At 35.6% G+C, this 25,663-nt stretch overlaps 1 protein-coding gene across 3 annotated transcripts in view; it reads left to right on the forward strand.

The window, feature by feature from the left end:
* The window catches only part of CWF19L2 (CWF19 like cell cycle control factor 2), a 193,580-nt gene that overhangs the window by 97,182 nt on the left and 70,735 nt on the right, over positions 1 to 25,663 (forward strand). For all 3 annotated transcript variants that reach the window (XM_067750901.1, XM_067750903.1, XM_067750902.1), the window contains exons 11-12: positions 9,318 to 9,434; positions 11,212 to 11,349. In XM_067750901.1, coding sequence (XP_067607002.1) covers positions 9,318 to 9,434; positions 11,212 to 11,349 — 255 coding nt within the window. The remainder of the gene's footprint in view (positions 1 to 9,317; positions 9,435 to 11,211; positions 11,350 to 25,663) is intronic.

Consider the following 25,663-nt stretch of genomic DNA (forward strand, 5'->3'; position numbering starts at 1 on the left):
AGTTGTATATTTGAGATTTTCCTTGTTTCTTGAGGTAAGATTGTATTGCTATAAGCTTCCCTGTTAACACTGCTATTGCTGTATCCCATAGGTTTTGGGGCATTGTTTTCATTGTCACATGTTTCTAGGTATTTTTTGATTTCCTCTTTGAATTCTTCAGTGATTCATTGGTTATTTAGTAGCATACTGTTTAGCCTCCATGTGTTTGTGCTTTTTACAGTTTTTTCATGTAATTGATTTCTTATCTCATAGTGTTATGGGAGGAAAACGTGCTTGATATGATTCCTTTTCTTAAATTTACCATGGCTTGATTTGTGACCCAAGATGTGATTTATCCTGGATTATGTTCCATGTGCACTTGAGAAGAAAGTGTATTCTGCTGCTTTCGAATGGAATGTCCTATAAGTATCAATTAAGTTTATCTGGTCTAATGTGTTATTTAAGGGTTGTGTTTCCTTATTAGTTTTCTGTCTGGATGATCTGTCCATTGGTGTCAGTGGAGCATTAGAGGACCCCCACTATTATTGTTAGTGTTGATTTTCCCTTTTATGGCCATTAACATTTTGCTTATGTATTGAGGTGCTCCTATGTTGGGTTCATAAAAGTTTACAATTGTTACATATTCTTGGATTTATCCCTTAATCATTATGTAGTTTCCTTCCTTGTCTCTTGTAACAGTCTTTATTTTGTAGTCTGTTTTGTCTGATATGAGTATTGCTACTCCAGCTTTCTTTTGATTTCCATTTGCATGGAATATCTTTTTTCATCCCCTCAGTTTCATTCTGAATGTGTCTCTAGGGCTGGAGTGGGTCTCTTGTAGACAGCATATATAAGGGTCATGTTTTTGTATCCATTCAACCAGTCTGTGTCTTTTAGTTGGAGCATTTAATATGTTTACATTTAAGATAATTATCAATATTTATGTTATTATTACCATTTTGTTAATTGTTTTGGGTTTGTTTTTGTAGATCTTTTTTTCCCTTCCTCTTTTGTTCTCTTCCCTTTTGTTTCTTGCCTAGAATAGCATTTGTTGTTCCTTTAACATGTGTTGTAAAGCTGGTTTGGTGGTGCTGAATTCTCTTAGTTTTTGCTTGTCTGTAAAGCTTTTGATTTCTCCATCAAATCTGAATGAGAGCCTTGCTGTGTAGAATAGTCTTTGTTGTTCCCTTTCATCATTTTCAATATATCCTGCTACTCCCTTGTGTCCTGCAGAGTTTCTGCTGAAAAATCAGCTGATAACCTTAAATTCCCCTGTGTGTTATTTGTTGCTTTTTCATTGCAATTTTTAATATTTTTTCTTTGTATTTAATTTTTGTTAGTTTGGTTAGTATGTGTCTCAGCCTGTTCCTCCTTTGGTTTATCCTGTATGGGATTCTGCATTTCCTGGACTTGGATGAGTATTTCCTTTCCCATGGAGGGAAGTTTTTGACTATGATCTCTTCAAATATTTTCTCAGGCCCTTTCTGTTTTTCTTCTTCTTTTGGAATCCTTATAATTCGAATGTTGTTTCATTTAATGTTGTTGCAGAAGTCTCTGAGACTGATCTCATTTCATTTGTTTTTTTTCATTCTCTTCTAAGGCAGTGATTTCCACCATTTTGTCTTCCAGGTTCCTTATCCTTTCTTTTGCCTCAGTTACTTGGCTTTTGATTCCTTCAAATGTATTTTTCATTTCAGTTATTGTCTTTTTCATCTGTTTGTTCTTTATTTCTTGTGGGTTTTTGTTAGACTTGTATCTTCTCAACCCATGTCTCTATTCTTTTTCTGAGATTTTTGGGTCATCTTTAGTATCATTACTCAGAAATCTGTTTCAGGTAGATTGCTTACCTCCTTTTAATTTAGTTGTTCTTGTAGGTTTTTATCTTGCTCCTTCATCTGCAATATAAGAGAGTAAGTAGATACCCTTTAAAATATGGCTTTATTAATTAATGCTAATTGATTAATTGAAAAAAAAAGTACTGATAATAATCACTTCGTATTGTGTGTGAATGTAAGATCAGTAATTTGTATGCACTTTTTTATTTCATTTCAACAGAGGAACTAAACCTCTATTAAATGGAATTGAAATGCATTTTAAATAATTAATTCTGATTGGAGAAGTAACCTGAAATGTGAATAATTTGCTTGGTCTTGTTTCAGATCAGTTTTTAATGAAGTAGTTATCTAATATTCTTTATGCGATTCTTTATTAAAATGCTTTCAATAAAATTCTGTTTTCATTATAGAATACAGTTTTCTTTATTCTATATGGTACCAGTTGTCTATTTGACTAAAGGTTCATAGGAAGAAGATTATGTATTGAAAGTAAGTGGGATATAACTTCTTCTTAAGAGTCAGAGAAGTGAAAAATATTTGAGGGCTCTTAATGGAACAAATAGAAGTTGTGTGGAATATCATTGTAGTAGCTAACTTAGCAAGTTCATTTTGTCATCTAATTGCTTTCAAGTTTAGTAGGATATTTATTTTTTTTATACTTTAACCATATATAATTTTATATATCAGTATAAATCACTAAAGGTATGAAGGGGACAGAATGTGGAATCTCAGCCCCTTCCTGCTAAGTCAGAATTTGCATTCTTTATTTTCTTTTATTTTTAATTTTTATTGCAGCATAGTTAATTTAAAATGTTGTGTTAGTTTCATGTGTACAGCAAAGTGATTCAGTTATACATATACATGTATCTCTTCTTTTTCAAATTCATTTCCCTATTAGGTTATTACATTATATTTAGAAGAGTTCCATATGCTATATAGTAGGTTCTTGGTGGTTATCTGTTTTAAATATAGTAGTGTGTACATGTTAATATAGTAGTGTGTACATGTCAATCACAAACTCGCAATCTGTCCCCACCCATCCCCTCTGGTAAGCATAAGTTTGTTCTCTAAGTCTGTGAGTCTGTTGATGTTCTGTAAGTAAGTTCATTTGTATCATTTTTTATTATAGATTCCACATATAAATGATATCATATGATATTTGTCTTTCTCTGTCTCAGTTACTTAGGTATCATAGTCTCCAGGTCCATCCATGTTGCTGCAATTGGCATTATTTCATTCTTTTTAATGGTTGAGTAATATTCCAATATATATATGTACCACATCTTCTTTATCCATTCCTCTGTCGATGGACATTTAGGTTGCTTCTATGTGTTGGCTACCATAAATAGTGCTTCAGTGAACATTGGGGTGCATGTATCTTTTTGAATTATGGTTCTCATTGGGTATATGTCCAGGAGTGGGATTGCTGGGTCATATGGTAGTTCTAATTTTAGTTATTTAAGGAACCTGCACACTGTTTTCCGTAGTGGCTGCACCAATTTACATTCCCACCAACAGTGTAGGAGGGTTCCCTTTTCTTCGCATCCTCTCCAGCATTTCTTATTTGTAGATTTTTTGATGATTGCCATTCTGACTGGTATGAGGTTATTTCTCTTTGTTTTGATTTGCATTTCTCTAATAATTAGTGATGTTGATCATCTTTTCATGTGTCTCTCAGCCCTCTGTATGTCTTTTTTTGAGGAATGTCTATTTAAGTCTCCTGTTCATTTTTTGATTGGATTGTTTGTTTTTTTGATATTGAACTGCATGGCTGTTTGTCAGTTTTGGAGACTATTCCTTTGTTGGTCTCACTGATTGCAAATATTTTCTCCCATTCTGTGGGTTGTCTTTTCGTTTTGTTCATGGTTTCCTTTGCTGCTGTTTAAAAGCTTTTAAGTTTAATTTGATCTCATTTGTTTATTTTTGTTTGTATTTCCATTACTCTAGGAAACAGCCTCGGAAAGATAGTACCTTGATTTATGTCAAAGAATGTTCTGCCTGTGTTTTCCTCTAAGAGTTTTATATTATCTGGTTTTATATGTATGTCTTTAAAGCATTTTGATTTTTTTTCAATAGTAGCTGTCCAGTTTTTTCAGCAATATTTATTGAAGAGATTGTCTTTCCTCCATTGTATAGTAGTGCCTCCTTTGTTAGATTAATTGACCATAGGTATGTGGGTTTATTCTGGGCTTTCTATCCTCTTCCATTGATCTATATTTCTGTTTTTTATGGTAATACCATATTGTTTTGATGACTGTAGCTTTGTAGTGTAGTCTGAAGTCAGGGAGCTTGATTCTGCCAGCTCTGTTTTTCCTCCTTAAGATTGCTTTGGCTATTCAGGGTCATTTTTGTCTCTATCCAAATTGAAGAGTTTTTTGTTGTAGTTCTAAAAAAAAGCCATTGGTAATTTGATAGGAATTGCATTGAATCTGTAGATGGCCTTGGGTAGTATTGTCATTTTGACAATATTGATTCTTACAATCCAGGAATATGGTATGTCTTTCCATCTGTTTGTGTCATCTTTGATTTTCTTTTATCATCGTCTTATAGTTTTCAAAGTACTGGTGTTTTTTCTCATTAGGTAGGTTTATTTTTAGATATTTTATTCTTTTTGATATGATGGTAAAAGGCATTGATTCTTTACTTTGTTTTTCTGATCTTTAATTGTTAGTGTATAGAGGTACAAAAATTTCTGTGTATTCTTTTTTTATCCAGCAACTTTACTGAATTCATTGATGAGCTCTAGTAGTTTTCTGTTATTTATCTGTTGGATATTCTATCTGTAGTATCATGTCATCTGCAAACAGTGACAGTTTTACTTCATCTTTTCCAATTTATATTCCCTTTATTTCTTTTGCTTCTCAGAATGCCATGGCTAGGATTTCCAAAGCTATGTTGAATAAAAGGGGTGAAAGTGGACATCCTTGTCTTGTTCCTGATCTTAGAGGAAATGCTTTCAGCTTTTCACTCTTCAGTATGATGTTGGCTGTAGGTTTGTCATAAATTGCTTTTATTATGTTGAGGTATGTTACCTCTGTAACCACTTTCTGGAGAATTGTTATCATAAATAGGTGTTGAATTTTGCCAAAACCTTTTCCTGCATCTATTGAGAAGATCATACATTTTTTATTCTTTAATTTGCCAATGTGAGGTATCACACTGTTTGATTTGTAAATATTGAAAAATTCTTACAACACTGATCATGGTATATGATCCTTTTACTGCATTATTGGATTCGGTTTGCTAGTATTTTGTTTGAGGATTTTTGTGCCTTTGTTCATGAGCGATATTGGCCTGAAATTTTCTTATTTGTGGTATCTTAGTGTCGTTTTGGTATCAGGGTTATGGTGGCCTCATAGAATTAGTTTGGGACTATTTCTTGTGCAGTTTTTTGGAATAGTTTGAGAAGGATAGATGTTAACTCTTCTCTAAATATTTGATAGAATTCTCCTGTGAAGTGGTCCTGGACTTTTTTGGAAGATTTTTTCATCATAATTTAAATTTCAGTACTTGTGATTGGTCTGTTCATATTTCCTGTTTCTTCCTGGTTCAGACTTGGGAGATTGTAACTTTCTAAGAATTTGTCTATTTCTTCTAGGTTGTCCATTTTATTGGCAGATAGTTGCTTGTATAATCAATTATGATCATTTGTAAAAGAGATCATTTATAAAAGATCATTTGATCTCTTTTGATACTTTGTATTTCTGTGTTCTGTTGTAACTTCTCCTTTTTCATTTCTAATTTTATTGATTTGAGCCCTCTTCCTTTTTTTCTTGATGAGTCTGACTAAAGGTTTATCAATTTTGTTTATCCTTTCAAAGAACCAGCTTTTAGTTTCATTGATATTTTCTATTGTTTTCTTCATTTGTATTTCATTTATTTCTGCTCTGATCTTTACAGTTTCTTTTTTTCTACTAACTTTGTGTTTTGTTTGTTCTTCTTTCTCTAGTTGCTTTAGGTATAAGGTTAGGTTGTTTATTTGTGAGTTTTCTTGTTTCCTGAGGTAACATTGTATTGCTATAAACCTCCCTGTTAGAACTGGTTTTGCTGAATCCCATAGATTTTGGATCGTTGTGCTTTCATTTTCATTTATCTCTAGGTATTTTTTGGTTTCCTCTTTGACTTCTTCAGTGATCCATTGATTGTTTAATAGCATATTGTTTAGCCTCCATGTGTTTGTGCTTTTTACAGTTTTTTTTCTTGTAATTGATTTCTAATCTCATAGCATTGTAGTCAGAAAAGATGCTTGATATGATTTCAGGTTTCATAAATTTACCAAGGCTCACTTTGTGATCTAGCATATTGTCAATCCTGGAGAATGCTTCATGTGCTCTTGAGAAAAAAGTGTATTCTGCTGCCTTTGGATGGAATGCTCTTTAAATATCAATTAAGTGGATCTAGTCTAATGTGTCATGTAAGGCTTGTGTTTCTTTATTGATCTGCTGTCTGGATGATCTGTTCATTGATGTAAGTGGGGTGATAAAGTCTCCCACTGTTGTTGAGTTAATGTCAGTTTTTCCTTTTATGGTTGCAAGTATTTGCCTTATATATTGGGGTGCTCCTGTGTTAGATGCATATATACTTACAGTTGTTATATCTTCCTGGAATGATCCCTTGATCATTATGTAGTGTTTTTTGTCTCCTTTAACAATCTTTATTTTAGTCTATTTTGTCTGATATGAGTATTGCTACTCCAACTTTATTTTGATTTCCATTTTCATGGAATAACTTTTTCCATCCTCTTAGTTTCAATCTGTATATGTCCCTAGATCTGAAGTGGGTCTCTTGTAGGCAGCATACATATGGGTCTTGTTTTTGTATCCGTTCAGCCAGTCTGTGTTTCTTGACTGGAGCATTTAATCCATTAACATTTAAGGTAATCATTGATATATGTGTTCCTATTGCCATTTTCTTAATTGATTCAGATTTGTTTTTGTAGGTCTTTTTTTTTTTTTTAACCATTCCTCTTTTGTTTTCTTCTCTTGTCATTTACTGAGTAACTTTATTGTTGTTTTTGGATTCCTTTTTCTTTTTTGTGAGTATATCTATTGTAGATTTTCATTTTGCAGTTACCTTGAGGATCTGATATAGCAGTCTGTATATAACAAGATTGTTTTATGTTGCTGGTCTTTTAATTTCAAATGCATTTCCAGTATCCGGCATTTGTGCTGTCCTCTTCTCACAATTGCTGGTTTTGATATCATATTTGTGTGCAGATGATTTCCTACCTTTACTTTATGTTTGCCTTTACTGGTGAGCTTTTTCATTCATAATTTTCTTGTTTCTGTTAGTGGCCTTTTCTGCTTAGAGAATTTCCTTTAGCATTTGTTCAAAGGTATTCTGGTGTTGCTGAATTCTCTTAGCTTTTGCTTGTCTGTAATGCTTTTGATTTTTTTGCTGAAGCTGAAAGAGAGCCTTGCTGGATAGCGTATTTTTGTTTGTAGGTTCTTCTCTTTCATCGCTTTAAATATATAGTGCCAGTCCCCTCTGGCCTGCAGAGTTTCTGCTGAGAAACCAGCTGATAACCTTTTGGGCATTCCTTTGTATGTTAATTATTGCTTTTCCCTTGTTGCTTTTAACATTTTGTTCTTTGTATTTAATTTTTGTTAGTGTGATTATTGTGTGTCTCAGCATGCTCCTACTTGGCTTTATCTTGTCTGGGACTCTCTCCATCTCCTGGACTTGGGTTACTGTTTCCTTCCTCATGTTAGGGAAGTTTTCATGTATCATATCTTCAAATATTTTCTAAGGTCCTATCTCCCTGTCTTCTCTTTCTGGGACCCCTATAATAAGAATATTGCTGCATCTAATGTTACCCTAGAGGTCTCTCAGACTGTCGTCATTTCGTTTAATTTTTTTTTTTATTCTGTTCCCTGGCAGTGATTTCCACCATTCTGTCTTCCAGTTCACTTGTTTTTCTGCCTCATTTATTCTGCTGTTGATTCCTTCTAGTGTATTTTTCATTTCAGTTATTATATTATTCACCTCTGTTTGCTTTTTAGTTTTTCCAGGTCTTTAAAAAAAATTTCTTGTATTTTCTCACTCTGTGCCTTCATTGGTTTTCTGAGATCTTGGAGCATCTTCAGTATCATTTCTCTGAATTCTTTTTCCAGTAGATTGCCTGTCTCCCTTCACTTAGTTTTTCTTCTGGGGTTTTATCTTATTCCTTCATCTGTGACATATTCTTCTGTTGTCTCATCTTGTCTAACTTTCTATGTTCGTGGTTCCCATTCTACAGGCTGTAGCACTGTAATTCTTCTTGCTTCTCCTGTCTGACCTCTGCTGGATGAGTTTATCTTAGAGGCTTGTATACACCTCCTACTAGGAGTGACTTTTTCCTACCTGATGGTGGGTAGAGCTGGGTCTTGTCCATCTGCTGTGCTGGGTCATGCTCAGGAAGACTTTAAGCAGCCTGTCTTCTGATGGGTGGGGCTGTGTTTCCGCCCAGCTGGTTGTTTGGCCTGAGGTGTCCCAGCACTGGATCATACAGGCATTTGGATGGGGTTATGTCTGCGGAGGTGGGGGGGATGACATGGCAGCCTCCATGGGGGCTCACACTAATGAGTACTGGCCAGAGCTGCCCCTGCCGGCGTCTCTGTCCCCTCAGTGTGCCACAGCCATCCCCTGCCTTCGCAGGAGACCCTTCAATACTAACAGGTAAGTCTGACCCAGTCTCTATGAGCTCGCTGTTTTGTTACCTGGGTCCCATTGCACATGAGACCCTGTCTGTGCCCTTTAAGAGTGGAGTTTCTGTTTTCCCCAGTACTGTGGAATTCCTCTGATCAAACCCCTCTGGCCTTCAAAGCCAGATTCTCTGGGGGCTCCTCCTCCTGTTGCCAGATCTGCAGGCTGGGAAGCCTGACATGCGGCTAAGGACTTTCACTCCTGTGGGAGAACTTTGGTGGTATAATTATTTTCCAGCTTGTGGGTTGCCCACCCGGCAGTTATGGGATTTGATTTTATCACAGTTACACACCTCCTACCATCTCTTTGTGGCATCTTTTTTGTCTTTTTTGGTAGGTTTCAGCAGTGTTTTTGTCGATGGTTGTTCAGTTACTTGTGATTTTGGTGTTTCTATAACAAGGGTTGAGCCTATGTCCTTCTACTCTGCCATCTTGCAGGCAAGCCAGGATCTTTAAATTGAAGAAACATTCATTAAATATGACATCTGCTCCATACGTGATGGGCATTCTCATACAATGCCTGTTTGAATATTGGTGCTTTGTCATCTTTTAATATTGTTTAGAGGAAAACTATATTTGAAGTTTCCTTTTGTAATTATTTTAAAAAAGTAAATAAGCTTTAGATATTTTTCTTCAACTTTTCCATGAAAAGATTATGGTCACTTTACATTATAGTGGATAATGAAAGTCCATGAGGCTTAAGATAATCCGTACTATTATGTGAAAACTAGAATCATTTTTATGCTCTTTTGGCTATTAAACAAAAGGTTTCAAGACTCTTCTCAATAATTACAATTGTTATCTCTAAATCTTTCCACAGAATGAAGATCAGGAAGAAGTGATCCTTGTCAGAACAGATCATTCTGGAAGAGTCTGGCCTGTGAACACACCACGAAAACATCTGGAATCTAAAGGAGGAAGAAGGAAGAGACTGATTGTATGTTTAACATATGTCTTTTGTTTATTAATTCCTAATTCACTTTTTCCCTTTGTATCAGACTACAGTTGACCCTTTAACAACATGGGTTTGAACTGCAAAGGTCTACTTATACACAGAATGTTTTCAATAAATTACATACTATAGTACTGCACAGTCTGTGGTGGTTTGAATCTGTGAATATGGAACTATAGATATCGAGGGCCGACTCTAAAGTTATAGTCAGATTTTCAACACCATGGGGGTCACTGCCCCTAACCTTCGCATTGTTCAAGGGTCAACTTTATTTCAAAATATTTTCTGAAATGTTGCTTAATAATGCAAACATTAGAAGGTAGTAAATCATGTTCTTACTTTTATTTTAGTTATGATCCTCTGCCTTTTACAAAATGAATTCTAATTCAACAACAGTTTTCAAATAATTGTGAACATTGAATTTTTAAGGCAGTTTTAACTTTAGTGTATATTTCTTTGACATTGTTTCTAGCTTCTTTTTACATACTTATCATAACTCTTAGGGAAAACCTTGGTGCTATAGACCTGTGTTAGATCCTTTGTAAACCTTAATTTTCTTTTCCATCTTCTAGCTGCAGCAGTTAATTTTTAGCACTACCTTGAGGCTCTTAAAATGGAAAAAACAACATATTCAGTTTTCCTAAGTTAGATTTTTTGTTTTAAATTTGAAAGATCTTATAAGTGGTAATTGGGTCCACAGAAGATTTGTTCATTTAGAATTCTTCTATCAAATGTTTATTATCTGCCTGTTGAGTGCCTGTGCTGCTAGAGCTAGTAATTGATTTGTTCAGCAAATAGAAATGGGATGGATACCTCTCCTAAAGAAATGGGACGTATTAGGGGTTTGAAAGGGAGATGTGGGAGAAGAATAGTAAAGGTTTGAATTGTATGAAATGACAGAACTGGCTAGGGATTCATAGATGCATTGCCAGATGGCATTGAATACTCTTTTGAATTGCTTACTACTGAGTAGTCTAGGTATAGGAGTAAAGAGGATAGACACATTCATTCAGGATTGAGGTTTGTTTTCTGAGTGTAGTGAAAGGATAAGAGGAACAGAAAGGGGTTTGGATCCAGAGAGTGATTGAAGTCTTAGAATGTGAGATTTAAGCTTGTGAAGACAGGAGTAGTAATGTGGGGAAAAAATATTGGGAACGTGGTTCTAAAGAAGTTGAAGACCAGGTTTTATTTGGATAAGGGAATGTGAGAACAGTGTTGAAGAGATTTGATTTGGTTGGTAGACAGTACATAGCACTTTTCTTTTCCACGTGTAGGTATGGAATCAACTGACAGGAAAACCCAGAATTGATTTAGATGAGAATCAGAATATCAGCTTTTTTTCTGATAGAGCTGTTTAAAGTAGGCTTGCTAATACTTCACTTTTGTTCTTGATATGCTTACTTGATCTCTGGGTAACTAATGACTTCCCTTCACAGTGGTAGGGAATTTTTACTACAAGGAGGGGAAGAGCATAGAGGAGAGAAGAAGGCATAAAACAATTCTGTCCTTTCCTTAAAACTCAGAAATCAGATACTGTCATGCTTCCATCCTTGGGGAAGAGGAAAAAGTAAAGGCACAGAAGAGGTAGAGAGTGTTATTCTAATGGAAATTTTTCCACGTGGAGTCAGACAGAATAGGGATATACTGGAAAGAAAGATTATGATACAAAGAGGGATTTTTAGTATCAGATTTATAGATAATTCATTAAAATACTTCAGAGACTTATGTTTTCACTAAACTAATAATGTTCATTTTGTCATAGGTTTCAACCTATGAGGAAAAAGAAAGGGTCAGATACTTTCATGATGATGATACTCTAAGCCTAAGTGACTTAGTCAAGAACGAAAAGATGGGAACAGCAGAAAATCAAAACAAACATTTTATGAAAATGACATCTAAGGTAAGATATATTCCTAGGATACCTTTGAATTTTGGTAAGCTGGTTACTCAGTCTACAATGATTTACTTTTCAGACACAGCTAGTTCTTTATAATCATGATTTGTTTTATTAAATTAAATCCTTTGTAAGACATATTGGAAATGTGCATTTTAGAATTGATTTGATTGGGGAGTATACTTTTGGTATTCAGGTTTTTTTAAAATAAGAATTCTGGGTTAACTTTTTAATGTATTCCATGAAAATGTTAACTATATATTTGATCTACCATTTAAGGGAATGTTTGGGGCCAGACTTTAATGTCGACAGTGTGCTGCTAGTTAGGTGACCAGTCTGTTTTATCTTGATGTTACACTAGTTCTTCATAATTATGCCACAAGGTATATATAATTTGGAGTAATATATATCATAAAGAAGGCATCTTGGAAAAATCTTAAGTCTGTTTATATGAAAATTTTGTATGTTTTTAAATGTATATCAATGTTTCATGGGTAGTAGGATGAATTTTTTTATTTCAAAATAGCATTCTTTGTTGCAAACCCTTCCATTGCAGTCCCTTCAAACATTACCATTAACACTTATAATGAAAGAGACATATGTAAAGTTAGGGTTTGACCCCACTGGAAAGATTCAGCTCACTGCCTATATTTACAAATAAAGTTTTATTGGAATACAACTATGCACCTTTGTTTACCTGTAGTCTAAGGCTGTTTTTGCTTTATAACAACTGAGCTGAATAGCTGAGACAGAGACTGTACAGCCCACAGAACTGAAAATATTTACTGTCTGGCACTTGACAGAACAAATTACCCTTCCTTGCTTACGATGGGAATTTGAACCTAGGGATCTGAAGGACAGGAGGGAGCCTTTTTACTGTATACCTTATTAGACTTTTTCTTTTAACTATGTGAATATATTACCTGGTGAAAAAATTAACTTAATGAAAACTAGAATACAGGTAACCAAGGTATCAAGTGTGTGTATGTGTATATCACAGAGAGTAAAACAAACTTGGGTTAAACAGAAATGATTAAAAAATTGTATGGGATCTTAACTTTAGCCCATTAGGATAATTTTACTTTTTATTTGGGGGGAATACTAGAAATATTCTAGGGTCTGGAAATTCACTGCAGAAAGAAGAACATATTTTTATGAAAATTTCCTTCTCAGAAATGGGGCAGTGGGACCTAATGAAACTTAAAAGCTTTTGCATAGCAAAGGAAACCATAAACAAGACCAAAAGACAACCCTCAGAATGGGAGAAAATATTTGCAAATGAAGCAGCTGACAAAGGATTAATCTCCAAAATTTACAAGCAGCTCACGCAGCTCAATATCAAAAAAACAAACAACCCAGTGCAAAACTGGGCAGAATACCTAAATAGACATTTCTGCAAAGAATACATACAGATTGCCAACAAACACACGAAAGGATGCTCAACATCACTAATCATTAGAGAAATGCAAATCAAAACTACAATGAGGTATCACGTCACACCGGTTAGAATGACCATCATCAAAAAATCTACAAACAATAAATGCAGGAGAAGATGTGGAGAAAAGGAAACCCTCTTGCACTGTTGGTGGGAATGTAAATTGATACAGCCACTATGGAGAACAGTATGGAGGTTCCTTAAAAAACTAAAAATAGACCTACTGTATAACCCAGCAATCCCACTACTGGGCATATACCCTGAGAAAAGCATAATTCAAAAAGAGTCACGTACCACAATGTTCACTGCAGCTCTATTTACAATAGGCAGGATGGAAGCAACCTAAGTGTACATCAACAGATGAATGGATAAAGAAGATGTGGCACATACATACAATGGAATGTTACTCAGCCATAAAAAGAAATGAAATTGAGTTATTTGTAGTGAGGTGGATGGATCTAGAGACTGTCTTACAGAGTGAAGTAAGTCAGAAAGAGAAAAACAAATACCGTATGCTAATACATATATATGGAATCTAAAAAATATATATATTTCTGAAGAAAAACAGGGGCAGGATAGGAATAAAGATGCAGATGTAGAGAATGGACTTGAGGACACGTGGAGGAGGAAGTGTAAGCTGTGACAAAGTGAGAGAGTGGCATGGACATATATACACTACCAAACGTAAAATAGATAGCTAATGGGAAGCAGCTGCATAGAACAGGGAGATCAGCTCGGTGGTTTGTGACCACCTAGAGGGGTGGGATAGGGAGGGTGGAAGGGAGACGCAAGAGGGAGGGGATATGGGGATATATGTATACGTATAGCTGACTCACTTTGTTATACAGCAGAAACTAACACACCATGTAAAGCAATTATACTCCAATAAAGATATTGAAAAAAAAAATGAAACGGGAAAGATCATTTTATTTGGAAGTCTGAATTAAATATAGTTTTAATAATTTTATCATAATCCATTCATGTTTATCCATAAGATTTAAAAACCTCATTAAAAACTTATTTTTTAAATTAATATAAAAATAAATAATTTATCAATTAAAAAGTTGTTTATTGGGCACCTAATTTATGCTGGATACCATTTAAGGTGCTGGGTGTAGCAAAGTAGTAAAGTTCGCCCTCTTGAGGAGCTTATACTTCTAGTGGATGAGACAGAAAGTGAACAAATACATGATATAAAAATTACATAACACTAATATATCACAAAATAGAAAATATTTTTGTAGGGAGTAAAACAAACTAGAAGAAGATAAGATGTTATTTTCAATAGAATGCTGAAGGAGGGCCTTTCTCTGGAGATGATGTTTCAGCAACCTTCTGAACAAAGTGAGGGAGTGATCTGTGAATATCTGGGAGAAGACTATTCATGCAGAAGAAACAACAAATGCAGAGGATCTGAAGAAGAGACAAACTTGACAAGCATTAAAAGACAGCAAGATCACACGTGACTGTGAATAGAGGGAGAAATGGAAAGACATGTAGAAGATGAAATGGTCAGATCATGTTGGATCTTTCACGCCATGGTGTAGAGCTTTTATTTTTGTTTTAAATGATGAGAAACCATTTGAAAGTTTTTAGTAGGACAGTGTCATGACCTCATTTGTGTTTGGTAGTTGTCTCATAGCTCTTGTATATTCTCTTCTATTTGTTGTTTTTTTATTTGTTTGTTTTTTGGTCTTTGTTCTCTTTGCTTTTCAGTTGTGGAAGTTTCTGTTGTCATATCCTCAAGCTCAGAGATTTTTTCCTCAGCCTTGTCCAGTCACTAATGAATCTATCAAAGGCATTTGTCATTTCTGTTATAGTGATTTTGATCTCTAGCATTTCGTTTTGGTTATTTCTTAGAATTTTCATCTCTCTGCTTACATTATCCATCTGTTCTTTGTGACCCTATGCCCCTGGACTGTGAATTTCACCAGTACTTCTCAGTTTTTTTTCCACTTAGTTGGGATAGAATGGCTAGAAGGGGATGGAGTTGGATGTTTCCCTTCCTTCAGGTAGGTTAGGCTCTGACAAAACCCCAGCAGGTAAAACTCTGGCACAATAGTTTCTATGAAGGGGCAGGCCTTGTTAAGTAAAACAGAATGCCCTGGTATATTTCAAAATGTTTCCTTTTACCTTCCCCCTGTTGAAAGTCATAGGGGATTTTTTTTCCTGATCTTTAGTCTGAGTACCTGGTAGAGCTCCAAGAGGTAAAATTCACAAAAGTTTGAGGGCCCCCCCCATGACTGGATTCCCCTAGGAATTTTAACTCTTAAATTTGTCCACACTGAGCCTCCTGCAACTTATCAATTACAGTTTAGGTTTTCCTACCCTGGCACTGGTTCTCACAGAACCACTGGTTTCTGCGCATATAAATTATGATTCTTTGTATCCACCCGACTGTCTCTCCATTTTTGGGGGCAGTCACTTTCATGATGAATCTAAAAAGAGCTGTCAATTTTTCAGTTTGTTCAGCTTTGTACTTGTTGGTGTGATAGGGTGGTGACTTCTCAGCCTCTGAAATGCCAGTCTGGAAACTGCTGGTTTATGTTTTAAAAGACTTTTCTGATGGCTCTTTTGAGAAGGTAATGTAGATAGGCAAGAGTGGAAGCAGGGAGAATATTTAGGAGGGTATTTAATTAATTCAGATAGTGCCTTGGGTTAGGGTGGTAAACTGGTGAGAAATATTAAGATTTGGGGCAATGCTGGTGCCATTTATTGAAGTAGAAAAACTTTGCAGTGGGACAATTTTTCAGGAGGTGGGAGATGAAGAATGCTGTTTATGGACATGTGAAGTATGCCCATTAGCCATTCACGTGGTAGTGTGGAGTGACTGCCCATGGATCTCTGGGTATATGTTGGTTCTCCCATATAGACTTAGATGCTGTTAACATTTAAATGTACTTAAAGCCATGGGAGTTAAGAAGTGATTAATGAGGAGAGTCTGAAGACTGAACTGAGCACTGTCTGAAAGAAGACAAAATAGATTCAACAAATGAGATTGAGAAAGTACAGCCAGCGAGGAAAAGCCAGAAGGAAAACTTAGGGTGTAGTGTTTCAGAAACCAGAGAAGACAAGAAGGAAGTTGTGAATAACTGTGTCAGCTGTTTCTGAGAGATAGAGTAAGATCTTCAAAGATGGAAAAGTGACCATTGATTTGGCATTGGGGAGGTTTCTGGTGACTTTTTTTTTTTTTTTGGCCGTGCCATGCAGCTTGTGGGATCTGTTCCCCAACCAGGGATTGAACCTGGTCCCCAGCAGTGAAAGCCCCAAGTCCTAACCACTGGACCGCCAAGGGAATTCCCCTGGTGACTTTCATAAGTGTGATTTCCTTGGTCTTCTAAGGAGAAAAGCCTGATTATAATGTGTTCAAGAGTGAATGTGAGAATAGTTAGTGGAGAGATATCTTTAGAAAGGAGCTGGTTACTGTCCATCAGTAGGAGAGGCACAGATACAGGTAGGTCTGTAAATGTGGTAGTAGAAAAATGACCTAGTTTTCCTCTTATTGCCTCTGTTAGTTTAGTGAAAGGACTCAGGTATCAGCTGAGATTGATGATGAAGAAGGGGTATTAGAGGTTTGAGAAGAAAGTGTGAAATGGTTTTTGAGAAAACCAGTGAATGAAATAAAGTAGGAATCTCAGGCAGTGCTGAAGGTCCATCTAAGGTTTATGGTTATAAATTTAAAATAAAACATGTCAGGGCATTTGTGTATTTTCCTTATAACATGTTTCAAGAGGCTTAGTTTTATTGAATTATGAGACAATAATCATGACTTGTTCTGTGTTTTGCATATTTCACCACTATTGGTTATTGCTTTAAGAATACAAATTTATAATATTTTTTCTTTTGTTTCATTTGTATATTAGAGGTCTTTTAGTATTTGTATTGTAAAGGATTGTTTTTACTTATTAATTGATTTGGCAGTAATTGTGATTGAAGATATTTGATCGGTTTCTGGGAACATTTTGAGTCTTTAACTTTTTAAAATTTAAGTTTACTAAGCTAGAACATTATAAAAGATACAGTGGGATGTTACCAAAATGGCTGAGTAAGAGACCCCACCCTCTGTCATCCCTGAAAGATCAATGGTTAGGTAGCTATCTGTGAGTGAAAACAGATCTGGGAGAGCTCCTGAAAGATCAATGGTTAGGTAGCTATCCGTGAGTGGAAACAGATCTGGGAGAGCTCTAGAGTCTACTTAAGAAACTTCAGCAACGTAGTGGAACAAAAAACTTGAGAATGACTGCACAGAAAGGGAAGGAAGACTGCTTCTCTTTGCCTGGATCATCCTGTCGCCCAAGCTGGTATTGCTCAATGCCAAGAGAGATTTCCCCAGGTGAAAAGAGTTCCCCTTGCAGGGAAAAGAAGAGTGGGTGAGTGACCAGCTTTCCCCAGTGTTTTGTGGCACCACATGAAGGTACCACTCAGTTTCACCCTGCCTAGAGATCAGAAAAGCTGAGATATATAGAGAAGCTAGGAACAAGGAAGAAAATCAGAGCATACTAGGCAGGAGTGATCATGTTTCCCAGTGATTTACTCTGTAGACAGTCAAAACATTTGCTACTGAAGAAACTAATGGCCAACACAGCTGCTGTGAAACACTTGCAGATTTCACCAGCTTTCACCACCTAGGTATTTTCATTTGCTGATGCCAGCTGACCGAGTCCCTTCCTGTTCCCTACCCACCTCCTGGAGCCTGAGAACTGCCCTTGCAGCCAGCCTAGGCCTCTGCAGCTGCAGGAGTACAACATGACAGCCTAGACCGCTATGGCTGACCCCCACCACCATGTGTGTGCTCAGGGCCAGCCCTTCCAGATGTGTACTTGCGCACTGCCAACCTGACACCTTTTCCCAGCCTCCACTGCCATGTGCATGCCCTGGGGGAGACTGTGTAGCTACAGAAGAGCATGCCAACACCTAGGGTCCCTGCAGGTACTTCTGGGCCTGGATCAGTCTCTCTTTTCTGTCACTGGCCTATATCACTGTGCTCACCTGCAGCTAGCCCACTAGCTGTGCACAGGCACACCTCCACTTCCATGTGCCTGTGGCAAGACCCAATAGCCATGGTAGTGAATGCTGATGGTTGAGACTCCCACAGCTGTCAGTGCACCCATAGTATACTCTGGCCTTTGCTGCCTACCCTGGCCCCCACCACTATATGTGTGATTGCAACCAGCCTCTGCCATTCACTATACAAGCACCTGCAGCTGGCTCCTGCATCTGAGTGTCTTTACACCTCTGGCTCCAGCCACTACTGCTACTTGCCCTGGTCCCTAGCTGCTGAAGACCCCAACAGCTCTTACAGCATTTGTGGACCCCCTGCAGTACCTACCAAGGACCACACAGTTTTTGATGCTGCAGACCGCAGTGACTTGAGCTGACAAGGCACTGTACTCCCCTGAACCCAGTGCCACCACATGCCCTTGCCCCACCCACAAGTGAACATTTTCCCTTAGTAAAGTCATTCCATAAAGTCTGGAAGAGGTACCTGCTTCTTCAGTTGCTCAGATATCTGTGCAAGGCTACAGTGATCATGAAGAATCAGTGAAAGAGACTCCACCAAAGGAATATAGTAAATCTCCAGTAAGTGGCTTCCCCAAAAAGGAGATACAGGAAATATCTGGCAAAGAATTCAAAATAATTTCTCTAAAGATGCTCAGAGAGCTGTAAGAGAACTGGATAAGCAATTTAACAATATCAGGAAAACAATATAAGAACAAAATAGAAAGTTCAACTAAGAAATAGAAAACAAAAAAGAACCCAGCAAATTTTGGAGCTGAAGAATACAGTGACTGAACCAAATAATTCAGTAGAGATATTCAACAACCGACTAGACCAAGCAGAAGAGCTTGAAGACAGATCATTTGAAATTATCCAGTCAGAGAAGCAAAAAGGAAAAGAATGAAAAGGAATGAAGAAAGCCAGTGGGTCTTACAGTACACCACTAACAAAAACAATCTATGCATCATTGGAGTCCCAAAGGAGAAGAGAGAGAGAAAGAGGTAGAAAGCTTAATTAAAGAAATAATGGCTGAGAACTTCCCTAACTTAGGGAGAGAGTTAAACATCCAAGTTCATGAAGCTAATAGGTTACCCCAAAATTTCAACCTGAACCAGTTGTCTCCAAGATAACAATATAATAAAACTCTAAAGTCAAAGAAAAAGAATTCTTCTGTGTTGCTGTTGGGTGAAATGTTCTGTACATATCTGTAAGGTCCACCTGGCCTAAAGTTTAGTTCTAGCCCAGTGTTTCTTTATTGCCTTTCTATTTAGATGATCTGACCATTGATGAAAGCGGAATATTGAAGTCTTCTAGTATTACTGTGTTACTATCTATCACTCTCTCCAGATCTGTATTTGGTTAATATATTGGGTTGGCCAAAAAGTTTGTTCGGGTTTTTCTGTAAGCTTGTACAGAAAACCCAAACAAACTTTTTGGCCAACCCAATATTTAGGTGCTAGGAAGTTGGGTGCATATATGTTAACAATTAGCATTTCCTCTTGATGAGTTGAGTCCTTTATTATTATATAAGGACATTTCTTCTCAAGTTCACATGGAACATTCTCCAGGATAGATTATATGTTAGGTCACAAAATAAGGCTTAATTAAATAACACACTCCTGAACAAACAGTAGGCCAAAGATGAAATCAAAAGGGAAATAAAAAATATATTAAAAAATGAAAATCGAAATACAACATACCAAAACTTACGGAATGCAACAAAGCAGTGCTAAGACGCTAAGTTTATAATGCTAAACACCTACATTTAGAAGAAAAGAAGGTAACAAATAAAGAACCTAACTTTATACCTTAAGGAGCTAAAAAAAAAAGAAAAAAAGAATAAGCTAAGCCTAAAGTTAGCAGAAGGAAGAAGATAAACAAAGATTAGAACAGAAATAAATGAACTAGGAAATATAAGCACAACAGAAAAGATCAACAAAACTAAGAGTTGGGTTTTTGAAAAGATAAAATTGACAAGCCTTTAGCTAGACTTACAAAGAAAAAAAGAGAGGACTGAACTAAAATTATAAATGAAAGAGGAGATATTACAACTGATACCACAGAAGTGCAAAAATCATAAGAGACTACTATGAACAATTATATGCTAACAAATTGGACAACTTAGGTGTTATGGATGAATTCCTAGAAAGATACAACCTACCATGTCTGAATCATGAAGAAAAAGAAAATCTGAACAGATCAGTAATAAGTAAGGAAATTTGTTTTCAATAATCAGAAACTTCCCACCAAAGAAAAGCCAAGGACCAAAAAGGAAAGGGAGGTAAGACTGTCTCTATTTGCAAGTGACGTGATATTATATATAGAAAACTGATTTTTTTATTCCATCAAAAAACTGTTAGAACTAATCAATGAATTCAGTAAAGTTTCAGGATACAAAATCAATATACAAAAATTAGTTGCATTTCTGTACACTAATAACAAGCTATCAGAAAAAAAGGTTTTAAAAATTCAACATCCTTTCATGATAAAAACTTTCAAGAAATTGAATATAGATGGAACATACTTCAACACAATAAAGATCATATATGTGAAATCCACAGCTAACATAATACTTAACAGTGAAAAGTTGGAAGCATTCACTCTAAGATTAGAAATGAGACAAGGGTATCTGCTTTCACCACTCCTATTCAGGATAGTAGTGGATGTGCTAGCCAGAACAGTTAGGCAAGAAAAAGAAATAAAAGGAATCCACACTGAGAAGGAAGAAGTAAAATTTTCTTTGCTGATATGATTTTCTATATAGAAAATCTTAAAGAATCTACCAAAAACTGTTAGAACTAGTAAATGATTCAGTAAAATCTCAGGATACAAACTCAACACACCAAAGTCAATTACATTTGTATACACTAGGAATGACCTATCTGAAAAAGAAATAAAACAATCCCATTACAGTAGCATGAAGAACAATAAAATACTTAGGAATAAATTTAATCAAGGAGGTGAAAGATCTGTATACTGAAAGCTATAATACATTGGGGAAAGAAATTGAAGACAGAAATAAATGAAAAGCTATCCTGTGTACATGGACAGAAGAGTTAATACTATAAAAATTTCCATACTAACCAAAACCATCTATACATTCAGTTCAGTCTCTATCAAAATTCCATTGTCATTTTTTACAGAAAAAGTAAAAATTCTAAAGTTTGTATGGAACTGCAAAAGATTCCAAATAGCCAAAGAAATCTTGAGAGAGAAGAAAGCTTAGAGGCATTACACTTCCTGATTTCAAACTATATTACAAAGCTGTAGTAATCAAAACAGTATGGTACTGGCATAAAAACAGACACATAGACCATTGGGACAGAATTGAGCACCTAGAAATAAACCTCTGCATGTATGTATGGTCAACTAGTATTTGACAATGGAGCCAAGAATACTTAATGGGGAAAGGATAATCTTTTCAAAAAAGGATGTTTGGAAAACTGGATATTCACATGCAAAATAATGAAATTGAACATCTTTCTTAACACTTCTCACAAAAATTAACTTAAAATAGATTAAAGACTTAAATGTAAGACCTAAAACTAAAATTCTTAGGAGAAAACGTAGGGCGGAAAATGCCATGACATTGGTCTGGGCAATGATTTTTTTTTGGATATGACACCAAAAACACAAGGAAGAAAACCAAAAATTGACAAGTGGGACTACATCAAACTAAAAAGCGTATGAAAAGGCAACCTACAGAATGGGATAAAATATTTGCAAACCATTTCTCTGATAAGGGGTTAATGTCCAAAATAATAGCAAAAAAATCCCTCAATATAACTCATATATAACTAAATAGCAAAAAAAAAAAAAAAAAAAAATCTGATTTCAAATGGACAGAAGACTTTAATAGGCAAAGTTTTCTAAAGAGGACATGCAGATGTCCAACAAATACATGTAAAGATGCTCAGTGTCACTAATCTTCAGTGAAATGCAAATCAAAAACCACAATGAGATATCTTACACTTGTTTGAATCATGTTATCAAAAAGTGAAGAAACAACAAATGCTGATGAGGATGTGGAGAAAAGAAGGAACCCTGGTGCATTGTTAGTGTGAATGTAAATTGTTGGTACAGCCATTGTGGAAAAATAGTATGGATGGTCCTCAAAAAATTAAAAATAGAACTACCATATGATTCAGCAATTCCACTTCTGGGTATATAGCCAAAGAAGATGAAGTCACTATCTTAAAGACACTTGCACCCCGATGTTCATTGCAGCATTATTCACCAAAACCGTGACTTGGAAACATGCTAAGTGTCCATTGATGGATGAATGGATAAAGAAAATGTGAGATACACACACACACACATACACACACACACACACACACACATATACACAAGAATATTAGACATTAAAAAAAGAAAAAAAGAAGAGAAGATCCTGCCATTTGCACCAGTGTGGGTGAACCTTGAAGGCATTATGCTAACTGAAATAAGTCAGACAGAGAAAGACAATTTGTATGATCTCACATGCGTGTGGAATCTAAAAACATCAAACTCCTAGAAATAAAAAGTAGAATGGTGGTTGCCAAGTGATGAGGGGTGGAGGAAAATGTTGGTCAAAGGTAAAATCTTTCAGTTATAAGATGAATAAGGTCTGGGAATCTAATGTACAGCATGGTATCTTTGGTTAACAATACTGTATTGTATTCTTTTTTTTTTATAAATTTATTTATTTTATTTATTTATTATTTTTGGCTGCTTTGGGTCTTCATTGCTGCGCGTGGGCCTTCTCCAGTTGCAGCGAGCTGGGGCCACTCTTCCTTACAGTGCGGGGGCTTCTCTTGTTGTGCAGCACGGGCTCCAGGCACACAGGCTTCAGTAGTTGTGGCTTGTGGGCTTTGGTAGTTGTGGCTCATGGGCTCCAGAGCGCAGGCCCAGCACTTGTGGCTCACGGGCCCAGTTGCTCCGCGGCATGTGGGATCCTCCCAGACCAGGGCTCGAACCCATGTCCCCTGCATTGGCAGGAGGATTCCCAACCACTGCGCCACCAGGGAAACCCTGTATTGTATTCTTGAAAGTTGCTATGAGAGTAGAGCTTTAATGTTCTCACTTTAACAACAACAATAACAAAACAGGAATTATGTTAAGGTGACGGATGTGTTAACTCACTTTATTGTGGTAAACACATTTTGCAATTTGTAAGTATCAAATCACCACATTGTACACCTTAAATTTACACAGTGTTAAATGTCAATTATCATCTCAATAAAGCTAGAGAACACTTATTAGTGATATTTGACCCTTAAAAGTTCTGTTCCAAGTTTATATTATTTACAACAGAAAATTTTGACATACAAAATAGTATCCCAGTTTTATAAAATGACATGTTTTGGATTAAATAGTCACATGAAATCATTATTAAATGTATTCATAAGAAGTATTCCTAGCATAGACAGTAGGCACTCAATAAATGTTCTTTTTCCCTACCTTCTGTACATTTTTCACACTATTTATAAATAAATGCTTACTGTTTTAAAAATATGATTTAGATATTACCTAATAATTTTTAGCAGAAATCAGCCAGATCTCATAGCAGTAAGTAAATCTACAAACTGGGCACACTTTTGAGTGTGCAACTGATACACACACATAAAATCCAGATTTTGAAAAAAAAATTGACCTAATTTATGTACTGTTGAATTTGCAGTAGTTAAAATTTTTACAAGGGTGTAGTTTTTATTCAAACAAATTGTTTTCTTTTTATTATTTAATGAAGCTGTTAATTTGGTTGTAGCAGCTAAGGAAGTACAATAAGTACCATCCCATTTGTTTTATCAATTTTTTTAAGTTTTTCATGTCTTTTTTTTTTTTTTTTGGCTGAAGATTGATTTGTATATGATAGCAGAAGGAAGAAAGTTGACTTGAATCATATTAGGTAATTTCTCACAGAAAAAGGTAAACTTTTTTTAAAGTATGTAGAGTAATGCCAGTCCCTACCTATATGCAGTAGAGCTAATGGACTCACAAGTTACTATAGAAATGCTGATTTGACATTGTGAGCTTTTGTTCTTCATGGCTAATAATTAACCATAGCATAGTAGCAATTTGTTTTGTAAATCATCTCAACAAAAATTTGAAGTAATACTAAAAGCTTAGAAAAGCAAAGTATTGGGAGTATTGACCATTTCTATTAATATTGTGCTTAATCCCTTCATTCTTAAAAGTTTATGAATTAACATACCTGTTATTGCATTTTTAGAGATAGTAGTATCATTGGTGTAGAGTTCAAAAGTGTTAAATATTTTCATGAAGAGATCACAAAAGCTCATTACCCTGTGTTTCTTTCATTAGTTGAAAGGCATTGGTCTAGAATAGAGGTTGGCAAACTTTTTCTGTAAAGGGCGAGATAGTAAATATTTTCAGTTTTCTCTTGCAACTACCAGCTCTGCTATTGTGCCAAAAGAGCAGTTGTAGGCAATATGTAAATGAATGGGTATGGCTATATTCCAACAGCACTTTATTTACAAAAATAGATGGCTGTCCTGATTTGGCCTGTGGCTCATGGTTTGTCAATCCGTTGTCTAGGATATCTAAATGATATATATTTTCATGGCAGTTGTCTTTGAATTTGGGTGCTTTCCTTAATTAGGAAAGTGGATCTTATAAGGCCCTGGTAGAGGTAAACAGTCAGGAATAGTTGATATAGATCAAGATCCTGTTTATTTGTTTATTCAGTCAACACATATTAAATAATCACATTCAATGTGTGAGGTGTTCTTGGGGTACATTGGCACATAAAGAAGACATGATCCTTGCATTTAAGGAGTTTGTAGGCTAGTGAGGAGAATGCATTCAATAAATAATTATGAAAAATAAATTTAGTAATTACGGATGTGCAAATTACTGTGAAAGACAAGTGGAAAGTCTTGAGATCAGCACCAGGTGTCCTAACCTAAACTAAGAAGTCAGAAATTATTTTAGGTTGGACAGCAACTCTGATACTACTGGTCAGTACTCAGTTCTACCCTGCTGTATTATTTTTATTGTTGTATTATTTATTATGTCCATCCTTCTTTGTAATTCTGAAATTCAGGTATGCTCATTTTCTTTCCAGTTGTATTTTACCATTAAATTTTTAATAGCGTCTCTTTCTTATAACTAGGTGAAGAAAGGTATGCCAAGTATAACCTTGATTATATTTTTGTATTTGGATAGGGGAATTATGGCTGTTGGTTTTAATCCTTTCTGTATTTAAAATTTTTTTCTGAATATTTACTACATAATTATTGATAAAAGGAAACAATAAAATATATCCTGACAAAGAAAAGTTTGTACATCTATTATCATACTGTATATATGTGTGTGTGTGTGTGTGTGTGTGTGTGTATATATATATATATACACACACACACACACACACATATATATATCTTACAGTATAGATGATAGTGTACTATGATTTCTTAGAAACTAGTAAGTATACAGTTAACTTCTTTCTGGAAATTTCTTCCTTTGAAATCATAGAACTAAAGAATATTCAACTATAGGAAGGGATTTTACTAATCTTGCTTAACCGTCCACATTTTACTGATGAGGAAACTAAGACTCTAAGAGAACTAAATGGCTTATACAACGCTAAGCATCTTTTCTGAGTTTCCATATTAATCAAATCATGGTACAAAAACCAACTGGTAACCTCAACTTTTAACTCCTAGTCCAGCTTTTTTCATTAAACAGCACTGCCCTTCAAATGACTCAAGTTAATGGATAGTTCTTGATTATTGCCTAAATTTAATTGTCTTCATACAATTTGCATGTATCACTTATTGGTATTTGGGGGTAAGTGGTGTGTTCTTTACTTTTTCTTAAAATGCATTCTGTTAACTCCAGCATTCTTTAAATATAAACTCTTACATTTAAACTCCAAGACGT

This window comes from Pseudorca crassidens, chromosome 9 (genome assembly GCF_039906515.1).
Source record: "Pseudorca crassidens isolate mPseCra1 chromosome 9, mPseCra1.hap1, whole genome shotgun sequence".
Taxonomy (NCBI): domain Eukaryota; kingdom Metazoa; phylum Chordata; class Mammalia; order Artiodactyla; family Delphinidae; genus Pseudorca; species Pseudorca crassidens.